The sequence below is a fragment of the Polyodon spathula genome, chromosome 8 (assembly GCF_017654505.1).
Source record: "Polyodon spathula isolate WHYD16114869_AA chromosome 8, ASM1765450v1, whole genome shotgun sequence".
NCBI lineage: Eukaryota > Metazoa > Chordata > Actinopteri > Acipenseriformes > Polyodontidae > Polyodon > Polyodon spathula.
The window spans coordinates 31,672,277-31,699,669 of record NC_054541.1 but is presented as its reverse complement, the minus strand read 5'-3'; the positions used below and the strand labels follow the sequence as shown (position 1 = coordinate 31,699,669).

Here is a 27,393-nt window from a genome sequence, read left to right as displayed (position 1 = left end):
TTGCAGTGCCATGGTATTTAATTGTATGTTCACAATTTCAGTCTTGCTTTCTGTACTACACAAGATAACATTGCACAGCACAGTTTAATACTTCAGTTTTTATTGTCAGTGTGGACAACATGTTACAGGGATACCAAGGCTTTAATGCAGTGACCTTTCGCATTCATTTATGTTAATTCCAGGATTTTGAATTGTCAAATAATTGGCTCCCACATTTTTAGATGGTTTCAAAGGGTCCTTGTCATGCAAATGCAACGGTAGCCATCAATTCAGCCACTGAATAGCATACAACAATGCTGGATTGTGCTGCCTGTTTTCTTAACTGTCAATGGCATGCAGACCACCCTTTTAACCATCTCTTCTAACAGGTTTGTGTTGCTGGAGCAGTGAAGGTTTTTCAGTTAGCTACTGTATAACTCTATATGTGGTCATGGGTGAAAAGTAACCACAGTGTTATTATACTGGCATGTCTTGTCTTTGGATATTTAGGCCTTATTAGTAAATTTAAGTCTGAATTGACATGTATAAGAAAAATGCATTTTAGAAGACATTACATTATCCCTTTGTTTGGCAACAGGACTTCTGTCTGGCTTACTGTACCTTTTACCACAACATGTTATTATTATTATTATTATTATTATTATTATTATTATTATTATTATTATTATTATTATTATTAATCCTGTACAGTCTATAGAGCCCAAATGCAGTTATATTTATGTAAGTAAATGGATAATATTTCCTAGTTTTGTACAGTATTATGGTGGGTGTATTTGAAATTATAGATACTCTGCATAGGTCAGTGTTCTTAGAATTGTTACCAGTGTACAAAACATTTAAATTCACTTGCTGGTTTATGTGCTTTGTCATTGTTAGCTATTGATGGAAGCAATAATCAGATGTGTTGGAAAAATGTTTTAATAAAATGTCTTTAAAAAAAAAAAAAAAAAAAAGATTTTAGTGAGAACATGGGAGTTTTTAGGACTGGTTAGCCTCATTAAATACCAAAAGTGAACAATGTAATGTTGAAGCCATCATTCTGTCATTTTCCTTTATCAGTGGCCCCAGAAAATCCAGCATAATACTGATATTTTTGCTCCCCTTCAATTTTAAATGGCCAATGTTTAAATCCTTACTTGAAATCTTCAGTCCATTTTAGTTGGGTTTTAAATGACTTTGTAGTCTTTTAGTTTGGATGATCCCTTTTTAAAGACATCGAGGCTTGTGAAGAGGGCATACATTATCTTGTCATTTGACCCTTGTGCTCAGTTTGTCGTGGAAGCTTTTGAGATGGAGTTTTGAGCTTTTGTTTTGAGTTACATAAAATATTGTTAGGGCTTCTAGTTTTTATTTTCCATCTCCCATTTTAATACCAGATTTTAAATTAGCAAAGCACTACTAGAAACTAACGCAGTGGAAATTAATAAGCCGAATTCGGCGATCAGAGCCAGAACGAAATGCCGGTTCAAATTGAATCAGGTGAGATCAATGCACGTCGTTTGTTAACTCAATCAAGATATGAGGGTAAAAAGAAACAACTTCCTTTGTTAATTAGTGTTTGATTTAAGAAAGTGATTCGGCTCAAAATATGTTTAAAGGGACATCATGTGATCAAAAATAAAGTCTGAAAACTAGAAACCCTAAATGTAGTTTACTTTTGGTTTATGCATCTTCTAAGATATTAGATTTATTTACATTTCTGACAGCACTTTGTGACTAACCACATTTCTTTGATTGCTGGCTTTGTTTCATTTTGTTTGCAGTTGGCTTTATTAAATACCCACTGTGTGTTCCTTTTCTTCAACCTTGTAGAAATATGGGTAGTAGTAAGATATCTCATTTGAGCAAAACTCCAGCAGCTGTCAGAATACAAAGCTGTGTTCTCCAGCTTTACATGTAACATTCAACAATGAAGAATTAAACATTGCAGCCATGCCCACACCTGACGTAGGTAAAGTGATGATTAACAGGGTTTATACAGTAGTATGGTATTTTAGTGTGCTAACAAGTAAAATATATTTTTAAACTACAATGTGTGTTCAATATTGCCATTAAAACACCACACTCTTGAATTTTTTTTTATCAATTAATTGAAATTTACATATTTATTCTGTGATTACCATAATGCAAAACAGTGACTTAAAGGGAGGGAGGGGGATCACCAGAAAAAAAGTTGTACTTAAAACTCATGTAGCATAAAACACTATATTAAGAACTGATGCATTTCTAATGCACAACTAAAATCGTTAATAGTTCATGCTGCAAATGTATGTTTATACTGTATAACAAAAAACAGAACACTAATACCAGTTATATTAAACATTAACAATCTGTAAACTAAATTATTAGAACAATGTAGCCATACATGTCAAAACTACTAGAAAACTGACTCTGTAGTAAAATATAAAAATCTAGAAGTATAAATAGAATTTGGTCCATAGACTTGGTCACTATAATACTATTTACATTACATATTAGACTGTTACTGAGCATATCTAATTCAAACATTAAACACTATTTAGAATCGTTTTATTTACATGATCTATGTGGACAACACAATTCTGTCAAATTCCACGGTTGCTACGAAAAATATACTAGTTGCATACAGTGTGTCATTTAAGAAGGACATTCTTTTCTTTCATGCCTTAACATTTAACTCACTTCCAATAAATAAGAAATCTGAAAAGTTAAAAACACATTTGGAGAAGGGCATGTAAACTAATGCTGAGCCTGACTGAAATCACAATTCACCTTTTACACACAAGTCTAGCATGTGAATTGGTCCAAACCATATAAAATCAAATAGAAGTACAACATGAATTAGATAAAGGCACACATTACATCCAGCAACAGTGTCATAGCATTTAAAGATGGAATTTAGAGGGATTCACAAAAAGTTATAGCAATATCTTTCAAAAGGTGTAAATTCATACAGAGTTTTCATTGTAATAAGAGTTACACCAAGGACTCCAAACTTTCAGTTGCATTACTTCCATCGCCCAGAATGGTGCCGTTGTTATCAGCTGACAATATAGCTTTCTCATCTTCCCTTGTGTCCACAAGACTAAGGATAGCTTTGTAGAGAAATTGGTACTGGTCCTGCAAAAGAAAAGCATTTATTTTTAGCTTAAATATATTAACATCTTCATTAAGGTCATATTACACGTTAAAACACAATTTTAGTGAGGTTTAACATATGAAGCTACAGAATAATATCAATTTATAACCAGTAATTCAAATGTATAAATATACAATTATTTTCAATTGAATCCACATGTACATTTGCTGTACATTTATCATTATATTTTACACTAATTGTGTAATTGTTTTTCAAGTTACTTACAATATCTGTGAAGACACCAGGCCTCATTAAGTTGATCATCTTTGCCACTTGATAGACATCCACAGAGTTTTCATTCTCCAGCTGATGCACAAGTGTGGTCAATGCACAGAATGTTCCTGCCGTTATTCCCCCATACCTATTAAAGAAAGGGATTGTAGAAAAACAAGCACATTTTTTGAAGCAGCTAGTTTAAGTAAGCTAAAAAAGAAAGAAAAAAAAGACCAGACTAAGAAATGCACTTATTTAAGATTTAAGCCACTATTCTTAATTTAATGTATTATTGAGGTGTAGATTGTGTTTTGCAGTGTGGAACTTGCAGTGGGTATTATGTGGGTATCTGAATTAAAAGTGAATAATAATTGAGCAAAAGCTTACCCATCGTGCACAATCATTGGTCCATCTCGTGTTACCGCTTCCTCTTTGATTAGGTTAATCAGCTCAAAGGTTTTGCTCATTGGGCTGTCAGGATCTGGCCATTTTGGAGACTGGTACTGTCTTACTTCAAGGACATAGTCATCCTGTAAAGGAATATCTGAAGTGACTTCTTTGTCAAGAATTTCAAGATAAAACGTATGTGTAATCAAGCCTGTGGGACTGTTTCCTTATCACACCTCTACCTCAGCAAACCCAGATGGCATTGTGACAGCGTTTTTAACATTAACAGATGTGTCTTGTAATGATTCATGTTAAATGTTTAATGCTTCATATTTTCACACTTTCTGTTTCAATTCAGATTTTATTTTAAATTGAACAGTTTAGCACCAATTAAAAATGGAATATATTAGAGATACAAAACACTGTAACTTTGTCAATGCATATTTTAGCGATGACTCGTTTTTTATCTCTAATAGGCTTGTTTTGAGATAATCACAGATTTAAAAAAAAAATGAAACTTGTTTTTAATTTTATAGCATTTAAAACTAATTAAAAAAAACAAAAAAAAAAAAAACATTCATGTCTAATAGCTACACAACAGAAGAATGTCATTGTCCAATTAGATTTATAAGGCTTGACCAAGGAAGCACCAAGATTCAAAAATGCAATCATACCCATAAAGCTGATTAAGAATTGCCATACTGTATAATTCTCTTGAGAATGTGACACAAATTTAAGTCGGTACATTTCCTTTGTCTTACCTGTGTGGCCTCCAGGATAAAATCCTGGACAACAAGCTCCTCCTCATTTGAGAGGCAAACATGATCTTCACCAACCAGAGTAACTGTGAATGTTTCACAGCTCATTGGTTCTTCTTTGCCTGGCCAGTAAACACACTCGTCTTCTGCCTAGAAACACCAGCAATGACATGTTGCTAACAACATTAGTTTAAAACCTGTTTTACTTCGCTTTCAGACTCTCAAAAGGGGTTGTATTCAAAATGGGTGCTGTTGAACCTCAGTTAAAGAAATTCTGAAACCCTGATCCAGAAAGTGTGTACCGCTATGGCCAAATGTTTTATATCACCCAATATAATTAACATATTTTGCTTCATAAAGTTGAATAAAGCCTGCAAAATAATGTTACATTAATATATTGAATTACACACCGCGTTGAAGTTTTCCATGTACTTAATGGAAAACTGACAAAAATTGAAAAATGTGACAATTCAAAATCTAACATGAAATCCTATACTACTAGTATGGCTTCCAGAATACTTTTGCCATATAATTTTTGTAGTTTCTTTGATCACATGAAGTTAAATAAAAAATCAACATTTTGTTAACTAATTTTTTTTTTTTTTAAATAATGTCTCAATCCTAAAATTCTAGGTGACGCAAAATGTTTGGCCATATCTGTACATGTCATGAATGATTTGATGTAAAAAAAAAAAAAAAAACTAAGGATGTCTCAAATGTATAGAATAAAAATGAAACACAAAGATATGTTGTTTATTTTCTCATTCAATATATTTCTAGATATCTCCCTTACTGCTTTCTTCATTGGATATAAGCGTTATAAGAACAGAATCTCACCAGACTCACCAGGTTATCCGGAAGCATGACAATTATCTGTGCATTGTGGTCCCATATCATTCTCCAGAAATCCTTGGTGGTATTTGGAAGTGGCTGCTGAGTTATAATGAACTCAGTGCTCTGATGATAGCCCTGAACACAATAAGGTAGAGATGCTGGGGTATTTACAACTCTGATTTTGAATGCATTCTATTTTAAATATATTCTCATTAGCAGAATACTTACCATGATAGAGGAGGCATTGATGTAATCTGTACCTTCACCTGATACAGAGGGTAGGCTAACTCTGGATCGCTCCACTTAAAAATAAATAAATAGATACTAAATAAATTGTATTATTTTTCCATATACAAATACAGGCAAAATTATATGATAGTTTAAACTCACAAATCAGATATCATTAAATTATATGGAAAACAAACTTACAGTATCAAACATTTAAAATAGTGATGTCAGTGACATTAACTATTACACACACAGACTGGAGTGTGCTTGACAGTTTGAAGCGACTTTTTTATGGACAGCCGTGAACAATAAATGCAATTAAGCAAGATAACATCTTTCACAACTTACAGGGGATAAGAGATGCACTCCTGTTCTTGTCCCTGTTGCATTGCTTCAGTGCAGTCGAATAGTCACACTCTTTTACATTGGGCTGGCTTAGAAACTAACATGACAAAGATTAATTAAAATACTTTCTTATTTTCAGTCATTTAATATCTAAATGTTTAAAATCATGGAAAATTTGACCAAATTAGGTATAAAAATGATTTTCTGTCGCTGAATAAATCAACAATGCATATATTTAGTATGAATCAACCAACATTAATACTCTTAGAGGCCCTTTTGTAGGTATGTCACAGAAATCAAATACACAGATAGCATTTAATATGAGGGTTGATAGTACTCTATTATATTACCTTGAACTGCTTCTCCAGACGGGTTTTTCCTGATGGCCCTGGGGTCAAGAGGGTATTAACATAGGCATGAATGTGACTGGCAGCAACCTCGGTTTCCTTACTAAGGATGGCCTCCACAAGAGTGTCATGAATGAAAACATACTGCTCCTGTTTTAAAAGAAAATATGTATTTTTTATTGCGTAAAGGCACAGATGCGACTATGTATGGTATAGAAAAAAACATCCTTTAAAGGTTTTTTTTTGTTTTTGTAACCTTACAAAAAGGTTTAGGGACTACACTCAGACGTGTCTGTAATTTGTTAATCCCGGATAATGGTTGCTCTATCGCAGTTGTCTCCAACCCTGGTCCTGGAGAGCTACTGTGGCTGCTGGTTTTAGTTTCAACCAGTCTCTCAGTTACCTAATTAAACCAATTATTGGCTTAATTAGTCAAGATTAACAGGTGTTCCAGATCTTTAGCCAGTGATGATGTAAAGACACCTATAAAACCTGCTGGATAGGGGCTCTCTAAGACCAGGGTTGGAGAGTCCTGTTCTATCATATTATCAAATTGATCTCAATTAGGACCAACAAAATTCTGGTAGTTCTCATATGAGGACTGTATTATTATTTATATTTGAACTCTGCATTGAGACCCTGCATGCTCCAAGCAATATCAGATCACATCATTTAATGAGAGGATCAGTAGAGTGTTGTCTTACCTCTGTTTGCACCAAGTAGTTTCTCTGAGTTCGTATATGTTTCAGGAACCCAAGTACGTTTACAGAGCCCTGGTTTTTGATCTGCTGTAACATGCTGTCCAGCACAATGAAAGTACCTGTCCGCCCAACCCCAGCGCTGCAAAATACAGAAACAGCATTTTCAGTGCACAGTATTCCATGCAGCTTAAAAGCACCATTTAAAACACTCCATATTACATTAGAGCATACCTGCAATGAACTACGACTGGCCCCATGTCTGTGGTTCTGGCTGCCGAAGACTTTTGCACAAAGGTCAGAACAGGAAGTGTGTACTCAGGAACTCCCATGTCAGGCCACTGTGTGTAGTGATACTGGATAACTGTACGTTCAATATGCCTCCCTTTCTGGGATCCCTGAGAGGAACAACATGTTACAATGTTACCCTTGAGTAGTACAAATGGACAATGTTTAGATGTCAACAATTACCATTCACAGTGAATAACAGCAGTTCAGTTGCTTTCTCATCCATCCCCCAATATTATCCCAGAAATGCACCTAGAAAGCAATATGTTACATAACCCCAGTTCCCTGAAAGACAAGACGACCAACAACAATACTTTTGTTTCAGCTCAGTCCTCAAAAGCCAAGTTTCTGATTCCGGGAAGTGGCAAGCCAACTTCCAGCAATAAATTGCAATGAAATTTAGCAGAAAACTCAAAGTGAGAGCTCTTTTGCAAAGAATCAATCATGCAACTGGACAGGCTGGTATTATACATACCTTACCTACCTGATTGTTAGAAGCAAAAGAGAATGTGATCTCCGTGGAGTGACAACTTAATCCCTCGGCGAGCGGGACTGAGGATGTCACTCCACGGAGGAGCCTATCGGCAGCTCTGACATAAAATGCTCAGTAATATATATATATATATATATATATATATATATATATATATATATATATATATATATATATATATATATATATATATATATATAATATTCAACAAATATTTTTTATTAACCTTTTTGATTTTGGTGTTCCTCACAGTGAAGTGTCGCTGAGTGTAACAGGCCATGGCTTTAGTACTCTTTACTGTCACAAGAAAGCAGCCATATTCTTCATTGTTTTCTAAAGGCCAGTACTGGTCACATTTTCTCTACAGTACAAAAAAAAAAAACATTGAATATCCGTGAAAGTAAATTGCATGCATAAGACAAAGAAAGCATACAAAAATAAGGTAACAGTGGAAACCCAAAACTGTTCAGAATACAGATTTTCTATCGTGCTCACCCTAAACCTGGCTTTACTGAGGGGAGCAGGTGGATGTTCTGCATGGATGCCTTGTACAGGCTTAGAAAACATTTCACCTGGAAGCATTATGAGCACCTTAACTATAAATAAGGACCTTTAGTGTTAAAAATCTGTCAAATAAAAATATGTCATAGGATGACTGGATCAGCGAGTTCAATTGAAATGTCTCTTAACCTGCCTTCATGAAAGGTTTTGACAGATATGATTACAGTTTAATCTGAAGATAATGAAACAAAGAACTCACTCTTGTTTTCATGCTGTTCCCGGATGTACAAGGTGGCTGGCAATGTTCAAAAATATATAAAAATACAGCTACTCTGTCATACCTAAATACAATGAAATATCAAGTGGAAAATACATACCCTTCCTTTCTCAACTAGGTTTGTGATCATAACAATAACTCCAACGTTATGTTCCCAGATCATTCTCCAGAAATCTTCAGCTGTTGATTTCAGAGGCCCTTGGGCTGCAATATAGGCTTTTTGTTTGTTGAATCCCTATTGAAATGTAAGGAACGAGAAGGCTACTCAAATAGAAGGCAATACGTTGTTTATAAGGTGTCTGCTATTGTCCTGAGAGATGTCATTACATGTAGTTTGGTTGAGGTGCTCAAACTGTGTGAAATGATAAGAGACACTCTACCCCACAAGGACAACAATTGTACTCAGGAAATACAATCATGCGTTTTAAAGTTTACCTACATCAACATAGTTTGCATTAATGTAATCACTGTGGCTTCCATCTTTTTCAAGAGGTGCAAGTTTTACTCTACTGTGATCATCTGAAATAAAAGGAGAAAGAAAACATTTTAAGTCAAGGAAAAAGAATTTCCTGAGTATATAAGAATCATTTATTTTATGTTTTTAACAAAAAATATTATTGTAGTTATTGGGACATTTCCTTAAGGTCAAACATTTTCATCCCAACTATTCATTGTAACAATCCTATAATGCAGTACATTATAATATGCTAAATTCCAACACCCACACACAGACTCGTAGTCTGCTTTTCTTAAGATCCTATCCTCGGAGATACATAAAATATAATGCCAGCTATTGAAAACATCTCTGTAGTGAATATAAATATGAATATTGAAAATTGTAGGGTGCTGAAGCTTTGCACAACAATACTGAAAGACATTCTATTAAGAAGTCATTAAATGAACAATATTGTAATACTCCTTTTAAATACTGTCTTAGGTTTTTTTTTTTTTTTTTTTTTTTTTTTTACACTCAAGTGTCCTTAATTGATAATCTTTATCATTAAATGCACTTTCACATTTAACAATTTTTTTGTTTTGTTTTTACGTATAAACAAGAGTTGTTGCCCTGTTAGCCCATATTGAAATGATCAGATCTATTAGAATGTTCTGTAAAATGGTATCAGGATACAAGTAAGAAATCAAGTATGAATTTAAAAGAATCTATTGCATACATACATGCTACAATGTTAACGTATCGATTCTTGTTCTTATTATTGGGATGGTTGGAGTTGTCTGATGTGATACCTAAATCCACAGTACAAGTCTGAATTTCCTGTAAAAGAAATACATATGTATCAGAACAATTATGAAAATCATCCTAGAAGAACAACACTCCTCGATGCAATAAGCATGCAAAAATGATCACAGAACCAAAATATCCTACATATATGTAATCCTATAAACTATTGCTACAGATCTGGAAATATTAAGAAAGGATGTCTTACCTCATACAACTCTTTCAAAATCTAATGTGGGAGTGAATGCAAAAAGCACAGCAATGAAATTCAATGGCAGATAGTGAGCAACACATGTGCATGAGTTTTAATGTAATTTTAAAAAAGGTGATCACCTTTAATCATGCAGTAACCAGAGTTTACCATGACAAGCAGCAAGGCAATATAACTGCAGCATTTCAAATGCCATGCAATTCAACTCTACATTGACATCATATCACAACAAAGTATGTAAATATAATGAAATGAATGACCAATAGCTAGCTAACTAAAGGATGTATCATGTCTCCTTGAATACAACTATCTCAGGAATCTCTTTTTTATCGCATTAACAGTGGCTATAGTGAATCGGATGGAATTTATAATTTTGAGTCGTCTAGGAATGCAACACCACCCTGAAATCAGTACCAAACCACAGAAGAGGTCACGAGGACCAGTCCATTAACATGCTGCATTGTAATATTTATGAACAGTTTAAATCTATTTTTCATAAATTATAAAACACAAAAAAAAAAAACACAAAAATTTGTGTATAACATACCTCAAATTCTTCAGTAAATCTATTTGTGTTGTGAAGGTCTGCTACGTGTTTTGGAAACTTTTTCACAGGGATTGCCTCAACATCATCTGAAAAAACAAAAGGTCTTGCTGTTTAAGATTTTAATCTGTATGTGATGGGGTGGTGAATGTAATTTTAGTCATAAATAATTATAGTATTTGGTGATTTTTCTCCTCAACAGCTTTAATGCAGGATGACTAAATAATGCTATGTGTTAGTAACAATTATATTTTTATTGGGTTTTTGGATGTCATTACATAAAATGATGGACAGTTTATTTTCAGTCACTGTGTTTGCCACTGTAGTGGTGTACTAATAGTCTCTATATAATGGTCTGACCTCCATATCTCACATTAGCTAAGTGAAAAAATAACTGTTCTCTTGAAGGAACATGACAATTTATCCTAACAACAACAAAGGATTTTTATACAATTGGTCATAGAATTGAAGAGAATTCTTGTATGTTTATGATCGTAGACTAGTAGGTTATATATAGTGTTAAATCCAGCATTTCAAATTTCAACTTTATGTAATATTGTTATTATCATTCACAAATGTTCAGAATTTTGAACCTCTCTATCTTTAGGCTGCAGTTAGCAGGAGGAACGCCATATATAAAATGACCCATCTGTTCCAGCAACAGATGTGAATAATTAAAACAGAACTGTGGTGAAGCACTTAAATTGTGCAATGAAAATAATAATTAGATTAAGCCAAATGCTGGAACATTCTTAGTTTATTTCTCAGGAAGTTTTTTTTTTTTTTCCTTTTTTTTAGCAAACTGAGAAATGGCAATTTTATGTTTATTTCTTCTTATGAAGGAGAAGTAAGAACAGCATGTATATACAAATGTAAAATGTCAGTGTCTTGCACAATAAATGTTTATATTTGTAAGGCTTTCATTGCCATTATCAAAATAGTAAAACAGGGTGGGGAGATTAAATGGAAATACTGTCTTTCATGCCCACGGTTCGATAGATCAGCTAATGTGGGTCAAGATCAGGACATAACTGTAAAAGAGAAGGCAATGCATCAGAATGACAGTCGCCAATAAGGCCTTCATTTTCTTCTGAAATATGTACATAAATAAACAGAACTATAGCTGGTACATTTTTCGCCAGATGACACAAAAAAAATAAAATAAAAACAGCTACAACATATGCTGTAGAAACATCAGTTCCAACAATACAGATACTTTCATCAAACATACAAACGCTGTAAAACTTACTAACTAAATGTAGTTTAGATACATTCACACAAGAACCACTAGGAATTTGTGGTTATGGAGATTGTGCTGTTTTACTATATTAGGTTAAAGTACAGTAATTACCTCATTAATTTCTCTGTAATTATTGGCAATTGTGCCTAGTTAATTTAAAGTTGAAGAATAAGCAATTTCATTACCTGAGACGGGAAGGATTGGTGTTGATGGTGTTGTTATCACTTTAGGTGATGTGTTGTCCTCTAGATAAAAATGAGCCGTCTGAAAGCATTTCCTTGAAAACGAAAATTAGTGGTATTTAAGACATTAAAAAAACTACACCTGTACAATACTACATTCTATATAAAATATATAATGAGAATGTTATAATCACATAAAGAAGTCAATATTAAATGTTAAAAAAGAAACAATTTCCTAAATTAATTTACTGTAAGGCAGCAAAGCCATCTTTTTGCACTGTTTGTTGTCTTGTTTTAACTGTAGTTACCTGTATTTGAAGCAAAAGAAAGAACAAATATCACACATCCTAAATACAGATTCTCTCGTACAATCAATGATTTCCTTTGCCAAGCTGACACTAGCTCTGCCCTACAGCACAGCAGACAGCTTAAATACGCTGGCAAACTAAATACACACGATTATATTGAGCAAAATAAAAGTACTATTCAAACTTTGTATAGCCTGCAGATACTACCACATTTCACGGTCATGTTTGGACTTTTTTGCAAACTGGATTACATTATGTTGCTTTGGCTTTTTGGCATCTAGTCTCCGAAGGAAAGAGACTCACGGCTTGAATAACAACCTTGAATTAATCACTCGGTTTTATGTTAATGCAAAAAAAAATGATCTTAATGCTGAATGATACTAATTTCACAGAAATATTTTTGCATGATGGCTGTTGACTAACTGTCCACAGCATCAACTCATCATTTAATTTGTGACCTGATCCAGATTCAAACTGAATTCCATGTGGAGAAACTAATTTATAACCTTGTCTCAGTTCCTCGTTTGGATGTATTTAATATTTTAAATATCTAAAATAATTTAATGTACTGTAGTCCTTAAAATTTCATTTAAAAAAAATTTCATTAAAAAAAAAAAAAAAAAATGTTTATAAAAAAAACTTCTAATCACTTTTTTTTTTCCAAGGAGGAGCTCTAAGAAGCTGTTTGGAAAAGGTTACCATACAGTAGCAGCAATAGCTTACTGTAATTACTGTGTAGGAACCTCATTTTTTCATTATCTGATTTTAATCACGTTACATCATATATTTAATGCACTGTGTCTTCACAATATACATTTTAACCAACCATTTAAAGTGTGCACTTCAAACAGCAAGTATGATTATAATTGCTGTGTTGTGTTATTTTCTGTTCACCATGTGATTGTTATTCATCTCCATGTGTTTTATACCCGCATGCTTGATTTTAACAAAAACATATTCACCTGTAGGAAGGAATGGATTTATATGGGAAATTTCATCATACAAAATAATTTTCCGCAGTCAAGCACAGTGCTGAGTATTCTTAACTGCAAGTCATGAACAACAAACTATTTATGTTTTATAGAATAATTACTTCTCTTTCATGCTTTATTCTAATTGTACTATGAAGTGATTACAGTATGTTACACCATTATTGTTATAAACGATAGTCTGAAAAAGTGGTAAAGTTTGAAGGATATGTAAAAAAACAACAATAAAGCATGCATAAATGTGTAACAAATGGTTTTAAAAATGATATTAGACAGTTATTAATACTAACAACAGCAGTTTTACACTACTATTCTGTATGGATACCAGTACTCTCAACAGCAGCAGTGGGTCAGTTTATACTGTAGTGAAAAAGCAGTCCCAGTAAGCAAGCTTTGAGAATACTTAACTTTCCAGTGCTTAAAGGCAAACTATGAAGCACACAAGCTGCAACTAAAACCCACTGCAATTATTTAATTTACAATTATATACAAAACCAATCTAGCATTATTAAGCCTTTCTGAAAAATTCTAATTTAGAGATGCTAGAATTAAAAGAAGAATGAAAATTAAACTATTCTTTTTTTTAATGTAAAATCTAAAATAATTACCAATGTTTCAAGAAAAGCACATGTCAGCGATTTGGTACAGCTCATACAGAGAGTGCTAATATATATTTAATTTAACCATATCGAATGAAGTGGAAATTATAATACATTCTTTTTAGCTTATCATTTGGCGGTTTAACAAAGGGACATGTTTTCCATTTTCTGCAGCTAATAGAAAATTGCTTATTAAAACCATGGTTAAATGTCAATTAAAATTATTTTGCAAGAATTTTTATAATCTCTTATCATTATTGGGGAATTAAGTGCGTCCTACTGAAGCACCTACATAGTTTAACTTGGAAACATTATTAAAACATTTTAACTAATTTACTCATTACAATTTCATTTTGCACAATATCAGTAATTATACTGTTTTTCCTAGTAATATAACACTATGATCTATAGGATTTGTGTAAGGAAGATTTGATAAGCCATCACAAAATGAAAATGACTGGCACCTAGCATTAAAATTTACAATGCATATCTATGGAATGCCTTGATGGGTATAGAGAATGCACTTTTAATGCCTCATGGTTTTTTGTTTTTAAAAGCATGTAAACAGGCAGGCAGGCATGTCCTGTTTTAAATATTTAAAACAGCTGAAATATTTAGATGTGCGGATGTTTAGATCAACTTAACAGAACACTTGGATTTTAATTTTCAAATGTCACAGTGATAAGAATAAACAGATTGGGCCACTTTTAGTTCTATACACTCTCCTGTCCTGGAAATTCAAAATGTTAAAGGTGACACAAATCAGTAAACAAAAATGCAACCAGTGCAATCAAGCAGCTTTAAAAAAATGTTTTACTTATGTTTTGCTGTAAATGAGAACCTACCTCCAATATAAGAGAATCCCCACTAGCACCATTAGACAGAGAAAGGTGAGGGTTGACACCACCACCAGAGGGAATATTGCCCTTTTCTCTTTTTCAACACTTTCTGCTAAACCAATGCGGGATTCGTGGCTGCTGTTGCTGGCTTCTGTGGGGGTAGAACGTTTACATTTTAGACATTTAAGGTTAACCTTCATTTTTTCAACACTGCATTTACTTTACTTAAATATTTTGCCTTCTCATACAAAAATTATACACTACCATTTGCAAACCAGTTAAAATGTTTTGTGAGTAGAGATTAAGAACAGAAAGAGAGCAGGCATGCAAACATGCATTAAGAACTTACCTTAAAAAAAAAAAAAAACTGAAGTAACAATCTTTATAATGGTAAATCCAATGTAAAATGAGAGGCAAAATCTGCTGAAGCAATATTTGTTGTACAAGTGCTGTCATTAAGATGAATAAACAGGTGGTTAACTGCTATTTCTACAAAAAGCTAAAATGGCAATTTACCCAGAATCTGGTTAATTAAATGTACTGTATTAGCAAATGCAAAACATTATGTTTTAAAACCAGGTACCAGTAACTGGTTAATTTTCTAACATTTGTATGTTTTTTTTAAAAAACACCAACAATTAATAACAGTAATGCATAAAATATCAATTATGTTTAGTTTTTAAATAAATTAATTTTAAAATTCTTACCTAAAAGTGTTTTTTTTTTTTTTTATTCATTAACAAGTGAAACAAAAATCTCACGGCTCAGAGAAGCACTTTGTTGAGCATGCATCCAGCAAGTGTAACCACAAAATGAGATCATAAATTATTTTACAACAAGCCTAACTGTGAAAGAAGGCTAAATTGGACACATGCAGGTTAACAGGGGTTGGGGTTGCATTTTGTTGTTCTAGGTTAGGACAATACACTACTGTACATTAATTAAGCCATCCAGTCACCCCACAGTATACTCTAGGCAGACATGCTTCTAAGATCTTCTATCACTAATTCACACACAATGACTGAACCCCAGGGCATAAATTAGTTGCTTAATGAATCCAGAGTAATGAGGAGTGGGTTAGTGTCTTTATAGTACCTGTCATCTTCAGTCAGTAGTTTACATTGAGTGTGGAAGGAGTCTGCCGCCATCTAGTGGATTTCTATTGCCTAAAGAGTTTTTAGGATTTTGCTACCACCTACTGGACATTTGTTGCACGCCTAATTCAGCACATATTGGGTATACATTATCATTGTAAAAGCCTTGCAAGCCCAGAGATACCACTGTATATTTAACGATTGGACATAACAGTTTAAATGTAGCAAATTACTGTTTATTAAAAGCTTTATATAACCGTTAATTAGCAAATACTTGGCAAATCACCATATTTTATAACACCGTGTAACAATTATTATTATTTTGTTCCTGGGTAGTAAGTGTTATTTCCTAATTGCTTATGCCTCAAAAGTATAGAAAATGGCTATTATTCCCCACAAACTTTGCTTTTGTGACCAGGACAGTGATATTTTGAAATATCACTATTTCCAATGAGAAAACGGGCGCTTTTGTGTCTTTTCGTTCACATAAAGTCAGAAAAAAAACCAACATATGAATCCAAATTAACATGTATTTATACTAAAGTAATACAAAAATGACTACAAAAGATTTAGAAGTGAGTAGTTTTTCGAGATTTACGATTATACTGTAAATACAGTATACTTTATGTGAACGAAAAGACACACATTTGCCCGTTTTCCCATTGAAAATAGTGATATTTTGAAATATCACTGTCCTGGTCACAAAAGCAAAGTTTGTGGGGAATAACAGCCATTTTCTATACTTTTGAGTCATAAGCAATTAGGAAATAACACTTGCTACCCAGAAACAAAAATTGTGTTACATAGTGTAATCATACTGCAACTGGTTGTGTATATCTATATAACGGACTACACAGGGTATAGAAATGGACTACAAAAAAAAAAAGAAAAAAGCATTGCAGAACACAGGCTTTGCAGTTTTTTGTTTGAATCCATATTTAAGCTTTTGTGCATTCTGACTCTATGAACCACTATGAAGTTATTAGGTAGTATACTGAAAGAAGTCATGGCAATCATTTTTAAGTTTGATGCATGTTACATGATGTTACGACTACATAACCCCCAATCCTTACCTTACCCATATGTCACAGACAGGGATATAAATGAATTTTAGATTTCTGTCGATTGGGATACATAGGTTAGTAATTCCAATGTCCAATGTGCAGACATTCACGGTTTAGTGGCATCATGCATTTGTTTTTTCCAGCTGCCAGAAACTATATCATGACTAATCTGGCTCAGGAACATTGAACACAGCTGCAGCAATCCCACTAGTTAAAGGCAGTGCAGAGGGCTGCAGCACTCTTGGTAATAAGTCTGCTTTACCTGCATCAGGTGTACCTTCTGAGTCCCTGTCAGTGTAGTCAGGAATACTGAAATCTGAAGACGTTTCATTATCGTTGAGGCTCTCTGAGGTTCCCTGACCAGAACCACTTTCTTCATCTGTGTTTCCCAATGTCCACGTTGTAGAGTCTTTTGTGGTTGATTTTTCTTCAAAACGATCAGTCTGATTATCATTTTCAAAAGGGAACGAAGAAGAATGTTGTTTCCCATAAGGTGTGTCTGAGGCCGGAGTTAATTTCAGGTCATAATTTTCAGTTAGTGTTGGGTCTGATGTAGCAAGTGCTTTACCTGTAGTCGTCTTTGCATAGGGACGTGTAATTAACCCAGATGTAACATTTTGACTGCTTTGGTCCCTTGTGGTAGTGGATGTCTGCCTTGCCTGTTCCTGTTCTAATTCTTCCTGAGAATCTTTATCAAGTGTTGGACTAGAAGCACTGCTTACAAACTGGTCATCCTCAGTAACTGGGGGCCTCAATTCAATATCAGGATTGACAGTGGGAGACAAAACGGAATGGGGATATGAGGGAGTAGCCAAAGAGATGAGCGTCATTGGGCTCTTACTGTTGGCTGTGGCAGCTGTGATAGAAAGGTATGTGTCTCTATCAGAATCAACAGACAAGTGGAACTCAGAAACAGGAAAAACAGGAGCACGCACATCGCTGGGAAACACCTCATTTTTACCCAAGCTGCTGATTGAATCAGCTGTGCCTAAATATTTTGTGGGTAATACTGATACATCCTCAAAAGATAATACAGGGGTAGAATCTACTGGCAGACCGTAGGGCAAGGAGCTAGGGGGCAGCTGCGTGGCAGCACTATAATGCTGCCACGCAGTTTGATAAGAGGTTGGCTGACGGTGTATAATGCTATCAGAAACAGCAAACCAAACAGAACCATCTGCACTGGTCTCACCAGTTGCACTTTGAGCTTGATCTTCTATTAAAACATGACAGCTTGACACACATTTGCAAGGTGCAGGTGGTACATTGCCAGGGGTGGGTGGAGAGGTAGTGTGCAGCTTTGCTGCCTGATATTTGACATCTGGTACAACTGTAAAATGCATCCGACTGAAGACACCTGTAGAGACATCATGCAGAAATGCTTCACTGTCTTTAAGACCTCTATCAGACACATGAGGAACTGTATCACTGGATAATGCTGAGGTAGGATCTAGCACTGCTTTGCTATTGAGAGTGAAAATGGGAGCTTGCAGCAGTTCCTCAGTGCTTAACGTAACAGATGTCTGCTGAAGTAATTGTTCAATGCTCGTGCTAAAAACAGTTTGAAGAGAAAGCATAGGCTGAAGTGCTAAAGTGGCTGTACCTGCAGAAGCATCATTAGGTGAGCTATCAGAGAGGTTAGCAAGTGCATCAGTAGCAGTGACATGACCCGCCAGAGAGGCTGTACCACTAGAATAGGGAAGCAGTGTGTCTTGCAATAAAAAAGGTGTACTGCTATAGTGTGAAGGGTTCATTTGAGTCCTGCTGTCAGTGTGAAGCACACGAGTAGAGTCAGGGGTGGTCAGTTTTAGAACAGAAGTGAAGGCGGGAACTCGAAGCAGTGTCACATCCTTACTAGCATGGGGGAGTTGAGAAAACATATCCCCTGTTAATACAGATTCTGCATGGTTAGTTTGACCCACTGTTTGACTTTCACTAGAACCCACAGCATGAGAAACAAGGGACTCCCTTTCAGTGAAGGTAGGAGTAGCCACAGTCAGAGTAACATCACTGGATAAAGGAAGTGACCGAACAGGTGAATCAAAACTGGAAAACATAGCGGTTTCGTGTCCAGTAGCACTGGTGAAAGGTTTAGTAACTTGAAGAAATCTCCTGTCAGAGTCAGAAAATAATAGTGAAGTGCCAGGTGAATCAGGTAAAGTTTGAAGGGGTAGAGTAACACTAGATAAAGTTAAGGTAGGCATAAGTAGTGTATCAACCTTGCTCACAGATGTTGCATGAGACAGTACACTGTCACTGGAACCCATTTTACTTTTACTAAAAGTCTCAGTCTTACTGTCTAACACAGAGGTCTCAGTTAAAGCAAGGGTAGCCTGGGCAGATGACAAGCTGGAGGAGAAAGCGAGGGTAGGCTGAAGAAACAGATCACCATCAGACAACATCAGTGTAGCATGCAGGAGCACCCTATCAGCTTCAGGTGTGGCTTGCTGAAACACATCTCTCTGAGAAAAGCCAATACTAGTAAGAAGCAAGTCAACAGTGGGAGCAGTGTGGCTTTCAGACAACACATCTTTAGAGGAAGGAAGGGTGGGCTGAAGCAACAAATCAACACTGGGCAATACAGGAGTAACATGCAGGGAACTTGGATAATCAGAAGCAACAGGGGTAGCTTGATTCAACATCTGGGTATCAAACAGTGCTGGGTCAGAGTGGAGGAAAATGTCAGTAAGAGGGGAACCAGAGGTAGTTTGAAGTGGTATCTCACCATTAAACACCGGTTGAGTTGTCTGAGAGAGAACTTCACTGGCAGCAGAAGTAGACGGCTGTTGGACACCTGGCCCCAAACTTGTAGAATACAGCAAAACCTCAGAGGTAGGACTGAGTGAACTTTTAGGAAATGAAGTACCCTGAAAAACGATCTCACCACTGGTGTAAGGAGTGGTTACATAACGTGTATCTTCATCCCTTGTATCACTATAACGAATCTCACCACCAGAGGGCACCTCAGAACTAACAGGAGGAGCTGTGGCGTTGCCAAAGGTGTCACCGTCAAAATCTGTAGTTTTGGGTGAAATCTCATAGCTGGTATAATTTGCTTCATCTTCAGAATAATTAGCAGTAACAACAGTGTTGTTTAAGTTTACTGGGAACATTCCAACAGCATCTTGAGTTGAAGGGGTTTCTATGTCTTCTGATGCTTCTGTGACATATGGCGTTGCATTTGCATCCGGGCTGGTCGTCGTAAACTTGGGCAGACTAATGGTTGTTGCTTGGGGTCCTGTTTCAGCATCTGTAAAAATGTAATCTTCATGTTGGAAGGATGTAGAGGTATCATAACCTTCAAGCATTTCCCCTGGTTCAGTGAAGGGGATATCCTCCTCAGCAGGTGATGTTACAGTTTTGGTCTGAGGGTAAAAGACAGCAAGCCTGTCAGTTGCTGAAGTCTCACTGGTCAAAGAGTATGTTTCTTCGGTTTCAGGTGCATTTCTTGTACTCACTTCCACATAGCTTTCAACAGAATAGTCTTTGGTGACAACATTGTTGGATCTTGTTTTCTTCTCACTTTCATATGCTGCAGTGGTAGGCCTTACTGTTTCTGTTTTCTCACTGACCACATTTGGCAGGTTCTCAGTATTTGTAACTGGTGTGTCTGATGTTGTCTGTATAAAGGAAGAGAAAAGTAATCTGTTTCAATTTAGATACAATTTTGCAAAGCTTTTCCATACATCTCATTAAGTACACAGCAGACGGTTGCTTGTCTTGACTTGGATAATAGTCACAGTACAAATAACTACACAATTTGGCATCATTAGAACTGAGCAAATAGACTGAACTACTGTATTACTTCCTAAGAGGTTGGTCCATCCAGGGATGAAGGTCAGATTAGTCTCAAATTAACAATGCTTGTGCCAACCTGGATCAGTATCATGCAACTAACAAAAATATATGTTAAGTACACAATTGAAGACTGCAAATAAAAGTATTAAATCACAGAAGACCAGAAAATGAAACGTTTCATCTTGTATTTTTTTAATAAAGGATAGTCTTTGGTAAGCAAGTTATTTTGTTATAGAAGCCAGTTTCCAATTTTTACCTCAAATTCATCAGTTGCATCTTCAGTGTCATTAAAATCAATAACGGGATCAATCTCTGAAAAATAATGTGAAAAATAAACTTTACAAAAATGGATCTGAGCTTACAGCTCAGAAACAGAAATCCATGTAACAGGTTTCTAGCTATGTGTAAAATCAAAGAAAGTAAATTACTACAGTATTTTGTCTTTTAAATCTTGAATCTAAGGTTTTCCGTGATGGAAAGAATCCAATTAATTATGGTGTTCTTACACAAGGATATTATAATAGATATTAGACCTACCTGAATATATATATATATATATATATATATATATATATATATATATATATATATATATATATATATATATATATATATTTCCAAGCAAAAGTTCCAAGCAAGTCATTCAAATTAAAATAAGATATTAATACTATTGACCGAAACATCAAACCAAATGTTACAATCTGGTTCCTGCATTGAGATCAACATCATGTGATCATCATATAAGCTTTATAATGTCATTCAAATGCCCTTATTAATGTTCATTCCAACACTATATGAAAGACTGAAAATTCAATGATGAAACTGGTTTGCAAAGGAATAATGAGGATACATTGCAATCCTGTAGCTTTTGCTTTCTATCTCAAAAAGTAACAAAATAAATCAAATACAAATGCTGTATGATACTGTCAAGCTTACCAGGATCATCCAAAGGTATATCAACAATCAGCTGATCACTGTGCTTCCCGTATTGTGCATTTGAACACACAGCAACCACCTGGATTACATAACTTGTATTGTGCGTCAAATCATTTATAATAGCACCCTAAAAAAAAAGCAAAAGTCCATGGGTTTTAGTAATAGAGTAGTTTCGGATTGTACTGAAAACAAGAAAACAACATTTAGTGGCTGATGTAAGGATACGCGCAAAGTGATTTGAGGCTGAAAAACATACCCATATTGCGGCCAAAATCTGCATTTTGCACACGCAATCCGTGTTTAGCAGTCTTGTTTAGCAGTGGGACTTTAGCGGTCACCAAAAATGCGGAGTATGTAAAGAATGGGTTATCAAATTAGCACTTTGCCATCATTCATTTTATTTTATTTTCCTGTGAGCTGAGGGCTTTGCTGTCCTTCTTATGACATCATTTTTAGTTTGGTTCGATTTCCGTGCTCCACAAATCTCATACTTTTTACTGTTGTGTTTAATGCACTATGTCCTGTATTTCACTGTACTTAATGTACTATGCATTCTTCCTCACTATCATGTAAAGTGTTTTGTGATGGTGGTCCACTATGAAAGGCTCTATATAAAATAAATATTAATTGATTTATTATTTATATTGTTTCCTTACATCAGCCCGTTAATGGACTAGTTACAAAACTTCATTCATAACTATATTGAGATTGAGCTCTCCCTTTGCAATTGTGCACACTTTAGTTAAAATAAAATCATTTTATTATGTAGCCTCAGAAGCCATATGTAACAAAATCAAACTCTGCTTCTTTTATTCTGCAAAGCGCAAATAGCATCACATTACCATATCCTGGTCTCCATCAGTCAGGTGTTCATGTTTGGTTTGGTCTTCTCCTTCAAGTCTCTGATAAAACACTGCATATCTTTCAATGAATGAATCATACACAGCCCGTGGCCTCTCCCACATCACCAGAATACTTGTGTAATTCTTTGTATCAGCCTGGACATTTTGTGGTTCTGAGCTGCAAACTTAAAGTAGACGAAGAAAAATATGAATGTTTTTTTTTTTTTTACTTCATTATCTAGCAAATATCTGATTATTTCCCCATGTGATAAAAACACTGCAGGAATACAGAAAATAACATGGGTCTACATACCACACCACTTACTCTAATTTAACAATAATCCTGTTGATGTTTCCCTTATTAACTTCACTAAATACAATAAAAAATATAGTGGACAGGGAGGATCAAACAGAGGCTGATCTGAGTTTTCTGATGGCTGTAGAAGATCCTTACAACAGATCCCCTATACTGTATGTAGTATTTTATGATTGCATACAGTAGTTGTATACAATCTGCTTGGTCCAGTGGTTTTACAGATCTCTCCAAGCCAGGCTGCAGTAAACAACAGACCCAACCCTCAGAGCTTAACTTTGCATACAAGTTCAAAGCACTCATGTGGTAAATTATTGAGATGTGACATACTCAAAGAGGGTTCTTGATTAGTCTTTCCAAATATTTGAAAAGATATAACTTAAGCATGGGAACTATTCAGGATAACTAGTAAGGAATAACTAGTGTAATTTAAAAAAAGGGTAATAAAAAATGCAGCCTGTTAGCCTAGTTTACATGTTAAAGTGAGATAAGGTTATGTTAATTTGTATGCAAGGAGTATTTATCACAAAGTTATTGTTATTGTAGACTCCATGTAAAACAAAACAAAAGCAAAATTACTTCTTCGTCAGGATGTTAACAATGAAAAGAAAAATGACAGGTACTTTAATGAAACAGTTGTAGCGATATGTAAGGTGGACCCATATTGAGCTGACAGATAAACTTGCAAGTTAGACAAATTAGCTGTTTTTAAACACTTATGTGCAGGTGGTACTAAAAAATAGTAATATTAAGTATCACTTTGTTTTTAACTTTAGGTGTTCGTCAAAGAAAAGCATTTTAAGCATTGAAAAAACATAGCACATCACATACATGTATATATTTTCCTTTTAAATAGTTTTATATAATAATCCTAATGAAATTACTGCCTCACACATACCAGACACCTTTGGTACCCATCCTTTAAGATTATCCTGAAACAATCTCCCAATCCTGAACACAAGAGGCCAGTCAAAACTAGACATGTAACACATTTTGCTACAAAGTACAGTAATACCGTTTTCACAATCAATGAAAATAGTGGCTGGGGTTTCATGAAATAATTCTCAGTGGCTAATTATGAATGATGGTACTCCAGTGTGTGATATGCTGAAATATCACAACAGTTGTGGGAGTTACGAGGCACAATGCCTTCGAGTGCCTCTAACCCTCACTGTAGTGATATTTCAGCATATCACAGCACTCTTGAGTACTATCATTCAATTACAAAACAGCATTTATCATCGTTACTTAACACTCATTCGGTACTTACACTCTTCATAATGATTTTCATTTGTGCGTCCGTCTGCTGTTTTAAAAAAAGAATGTTCCAGTGAGCGGTCCTGACAGGTACTACATTTGTTACTCTACAACTAGTAACTAACTATTGATCCCATGTGCATTTTGTAATAGAATTGTATTTTGCTGGAGAACACTGCATTGATTTTTAGAACAGTTGCTAAAAGTGATTGCTTTGATGTTATTGGAAAAGGACAGTGCAAATGTCTGTGTAGAAGGAGGAGTTAGCTGTGTGAACCGTTTCAATTTTGCTGCTTCGATGCCACACTGTTAGTAAGTTTATGGGACCAAGTATTTCTTTCTTCATGGCTTGCTCGCCAGTAGCTTCTGATGGATGCCTTATTTTTTTGTAACCCCTTACGGACATTATGTTTGAAGCCCAGCTTTGGTAAGAAAATGAAAACAGCAGGAATGTCAGATCTTACTGAAGGATTGTAACTATTTGATAGTCCCGTGGCTTCACCCGGCTTCAACATCATTGACCCAATGCAATTTACTTATTTGCTCCAGTGAGTACACTAGCTGATGTTGTTGGAGGTGCTGAGTATGTAATTAAGAAGCAGTTGAGTTCTAACATTTTTTCATGAATGTTAGTGTTGCACATCTTTTTCCTGACTCGTCTGTTATTATTGAAAACTTGTCAAGTGTAGGACATGCTTTATTATAATGGTGGGGGGGGGGGGGTGCATGCAGTCCCCATTTTCTTCAATTTCTCCATTTCCTTTTTGTTTAAGTGTATTCATATTTCATTATCAATACTTTATGACGAGGCTCCAGCACTGATGAAATTATTCAACGGGTGGAACAAGTGATTTGACCAATCAGAGAGGAGCTTCCTCTGCCTGCCGTTTTATAACAATACTATTATTACATCCTTTGCTGGATGAATGGTTTGGATTAAACCTGTTATTATACTTACCAGATGCATGGACCTCCTCCTTCCCAGTGTATGAGGAGAATACTTGTCCCCTGTACTGGTATTGCAGTTCTCTAAAGTTGTTCTGCAAATAATCCATCAGCATGGCATATCCAGCTTGCTGCATGGTAAGAACCTCGCAGAACATCTCCAGCTAAAATAAAAACATCAAAAAAACATTTTTAAAACATCTGGTGATGAAATATCAGGCCGTACGTCTGCTAATATACTGTAAGTGCCGTTGCTGGTGAGGGTTTGAAAGAAGGGAGAAAAATCCACCACCACACTTGTACCCCATAACACAAAAGCACCACTAGCACAATCTAAGGGGAGGGTCATATCTGATTGAACAGTTTGTAAATATAAATCAATATGGAAATGTGAAAAAGATCAGCCTCATTCATATTCCCAGAAATGAAATACAATGAAGGGGTTCATTTCTACTGGACCCCACATGTAATGGAATTTCAATGAGAGTATTATAGAATATAGTTTGTAAATATCTTGTCTGAAAGCAAGTGGTATGTATCAATAACATGGTCAGAGATTAAAAGACTGTGGCACTGAAACAGCTTATATTCATTGGACAGCACCTAAAATGGAAATGTATTGAGAGGATCATAGAATGCAACTGTGTACCAACTATAAAGACACTATGTTAAAGAATGAGGTCTGTATCATTAATGTGTCCAGAGGTTAACGCAATGCAGCAGTGAAAGGGTTAACTTTTAATGGACAACACTGGTAATGGAAAGTAAGAAAATCAAAGAGTTGTGTACCAAACACTAAGACAGTTGCTCAAAGTATACCGTGTCTATGAAGCTGTAACTTCAAAAGTAACATGACCTACATGTCACAACCATATTAAGTCAGAGGTCAATGTCATGGTTACCAACACATTAATCATGCATGGTTCATATAACCCTGTAAATTTGAAGTCACTACCTGAAAAGGTTTCTGATATATGAGGCTTTGACACTGCAGGGTGGACGTCTTTTCAAATAAACTGTCACAGATGGGTTCACTTTTCTTGTTTGACACCCACTATCAAACCTGGCCTAGGAAATGACAATATGAAGCCCGTATCTCAAAGCGTTAAGCCTTTATCACCTGAAAACAAAAATATCACATGAAGGCTATCTTAAGTAACAGGTCATAGTGAAATGTGCCAATAGATTTTGTCTTAGGAGTCTTTACAAATGGTTTATGAGATATTAACAGCACGCTAAGCGTTGGCAGTAGGTATGCAAATGCATATAAGCTCCCCTTACAGGGGTGGCATAACAATCCATAACTATCGGGATCTGGAACTCAAAAAGATGACGAAGCACGATGTAAAGATGAAATAGATAAGAGGACACACAGAAACTTAGGGAAAAGCCATTTCTGCTTTGAACTTTACAGTTAAACAGGCTACATGTGTAAACTTGCTCTAAATTGAATCTCTCCTCATGTTCTTCAATGGGGGCTGGAGAGTGCCATACCCAGTGCTATGTGCAGGTAACCATATTGACCGATATTGTTTTGTATTTTACTGCTGGGTTTTACTGTTGGATCTCGATTGGTTTTGGATGTGTTGTCTTAACCCTGGATATTGTATTGTATCTTCTACAGGCCTGATATTTCCTATATGTTTCAAAATATTGTCTGGCTGTGCTGCTTATTAATCTTTATTTAGAAAACATATTTATTTTCTTTATTATATATCATTAGGACTTGAAGTTTTCGGTTTTTATTTCCCAAATCTTAATTGTTAAGCTGCCTCTGCAACCTAAAGGTGAGAAAAGTATTAAGTAAAGACTGGCTTTAAGATTAATTTTTTTATTTATTTTTTGCTACAAAAAAAGGAGATTTTAAATGATGGCAGTGCTATCAGTGTACAGCATACTGAGTATTTTATGCTGAAAAGAAAATCTGTCAGGACAGCTCTGTTAAACAAGTGAAAATAAGAAAAGCACAATGATAAGCTAGGCGACTGCGAGAATGAAATGCAATTAGGATCAGCGATGAGCAAATAATGTAATCTGTCATGTCTGTTTCAAATAATAATTAAATGAAACAGAATCAGGTTCACTCAAGAGGGTAAAAAAACAGTGAAATTGTTTTGCAATTAACAGTCTTTTCCTTGTTTTATTGAGAAACAGAATCGGCTCAAAATAAGTTGATCAAAAATAAAACCTGATCAAAAATAAAACCTCAAGCCCTATATATATATATTATATATATATATATATATATATATATATATATATATATATATATATATATATATATATATATATAATGCATATTGTGAACTTCACAGGCATGTTCTATACTTTGAAAGGAGACTCTGTTTACATCCATGTGCTATACTTTGAAAGGAGACACTGTTCGAAGGCATGTTTTCAGATGTCTGTGTTCAGTTTAAATCTAATCATATTCTCCACAGGAGGAGTAATTAAATATTTATGGTGCCTGCTCAAAGGGGGTTATAAAGATATTATAAATTCAGATTC

At 35.0% G+C, this 27,393-nt stretch overlaps 1 protein-coding gene across 8 annotated transcripts in view; it reads right to left on the bottom strand.

The window, feature by feature from the left end:
- Positions 1-2,090: 2,090 nt before the first annotated feature.
- Positions 2,091-27,393, bottom strand: part of ptprz1a (protein tyrosine phosphatase receptor type Z1a) — a 59,631-nt gene continuing 34,328 nt past the window's right edge. The window contains exons 8-32 of one of the 8 annotated variants that reach the window (XM_041257592.1): positions 24,899-25,049; positions 23,954-23,989; positions 22,371-22,555; positions 21,529-21,655; positions 20,849-20,904; positions 20,253-20,414; positions 17,057-20,159; positions 14,643-14,787; positions 11,905-11,996; positions 10,483-10,568; positions 9,933-9,953; positions 9,664-9,760; positions 8,927-9,006; positions 8,588-8,722; positions 7,936-8,070; positions 7,163-7,326; positions 6,935-7,070; positions 6,234-6,380; positions 5,887-5,980; positions 5,539-5,612; positions 5,323-5,445; positions 4,480-4,626; positions 3,719-3,861; positions 3,344-3,479; positions 2,091-3,099 (exon numbers count right to left, since the gene is read on the bottom strand). In XM_041257592.1, the coding sequence (XP_041113526.1) occupies positions 2,956-3,099; positions 3,344-3,479; positions 3,719-3,861; positions 4,480-4,626; positions 5,323-5,445; positions 5,539-5,612; positions 5,887-5,980; positions 6,234-6,380; positions 6,935-7,070; positions 7,163-7,326; positions 7,936-8,070; positions 8,588-8,722; positions 8,927-9,006; positions 9,664-9,760; positions 9,933-9,953; positions 10,483-10,568; positions 11,905-11,996; positions 14,643-14,787; positions 17,057-20,159; positions 20,253-20,414; positions 20,849-20,904; positions 21,529-21,655; positions 22,371-22,555; positions 23,954-23,989; positions 24,899-25,049 (5,919 nt within the window). In that variant the 3' untranslated portion in view covers positions 2,091-2,955. Of the gene's footprint in view, positions 3,100-3,343; positions 3,480-3,718; positions 3,862-4,479; positions 4,627-5,322; positions 5,446-5,538; positions 5,613-5,886; positions 5,981-6,233; positions 6,381-6,934; positions 7,071-7,162; positions 7,327-7,935; positions 8,071-8,587; positions 8,723-8,926; positions 9,007-9,663; positions 9,761-9,932; positions 9,954-10,482; positions 10,569-11,904; positions 11,997-14,642; positions 14,788-17,056; positions 20,415-20,848; positions 20,905-21,528; positions 21,656-22,370; positions 22,556-23,953; positions 23,990-24,898; positions 25,050-27,393 lie in introns of all 8 variants that reach the window. The other 7 variants (XM_041257593.1, XM_041257588.1, XM_041257589.1 and 4 more) reach the window with 7 other exon arrangements.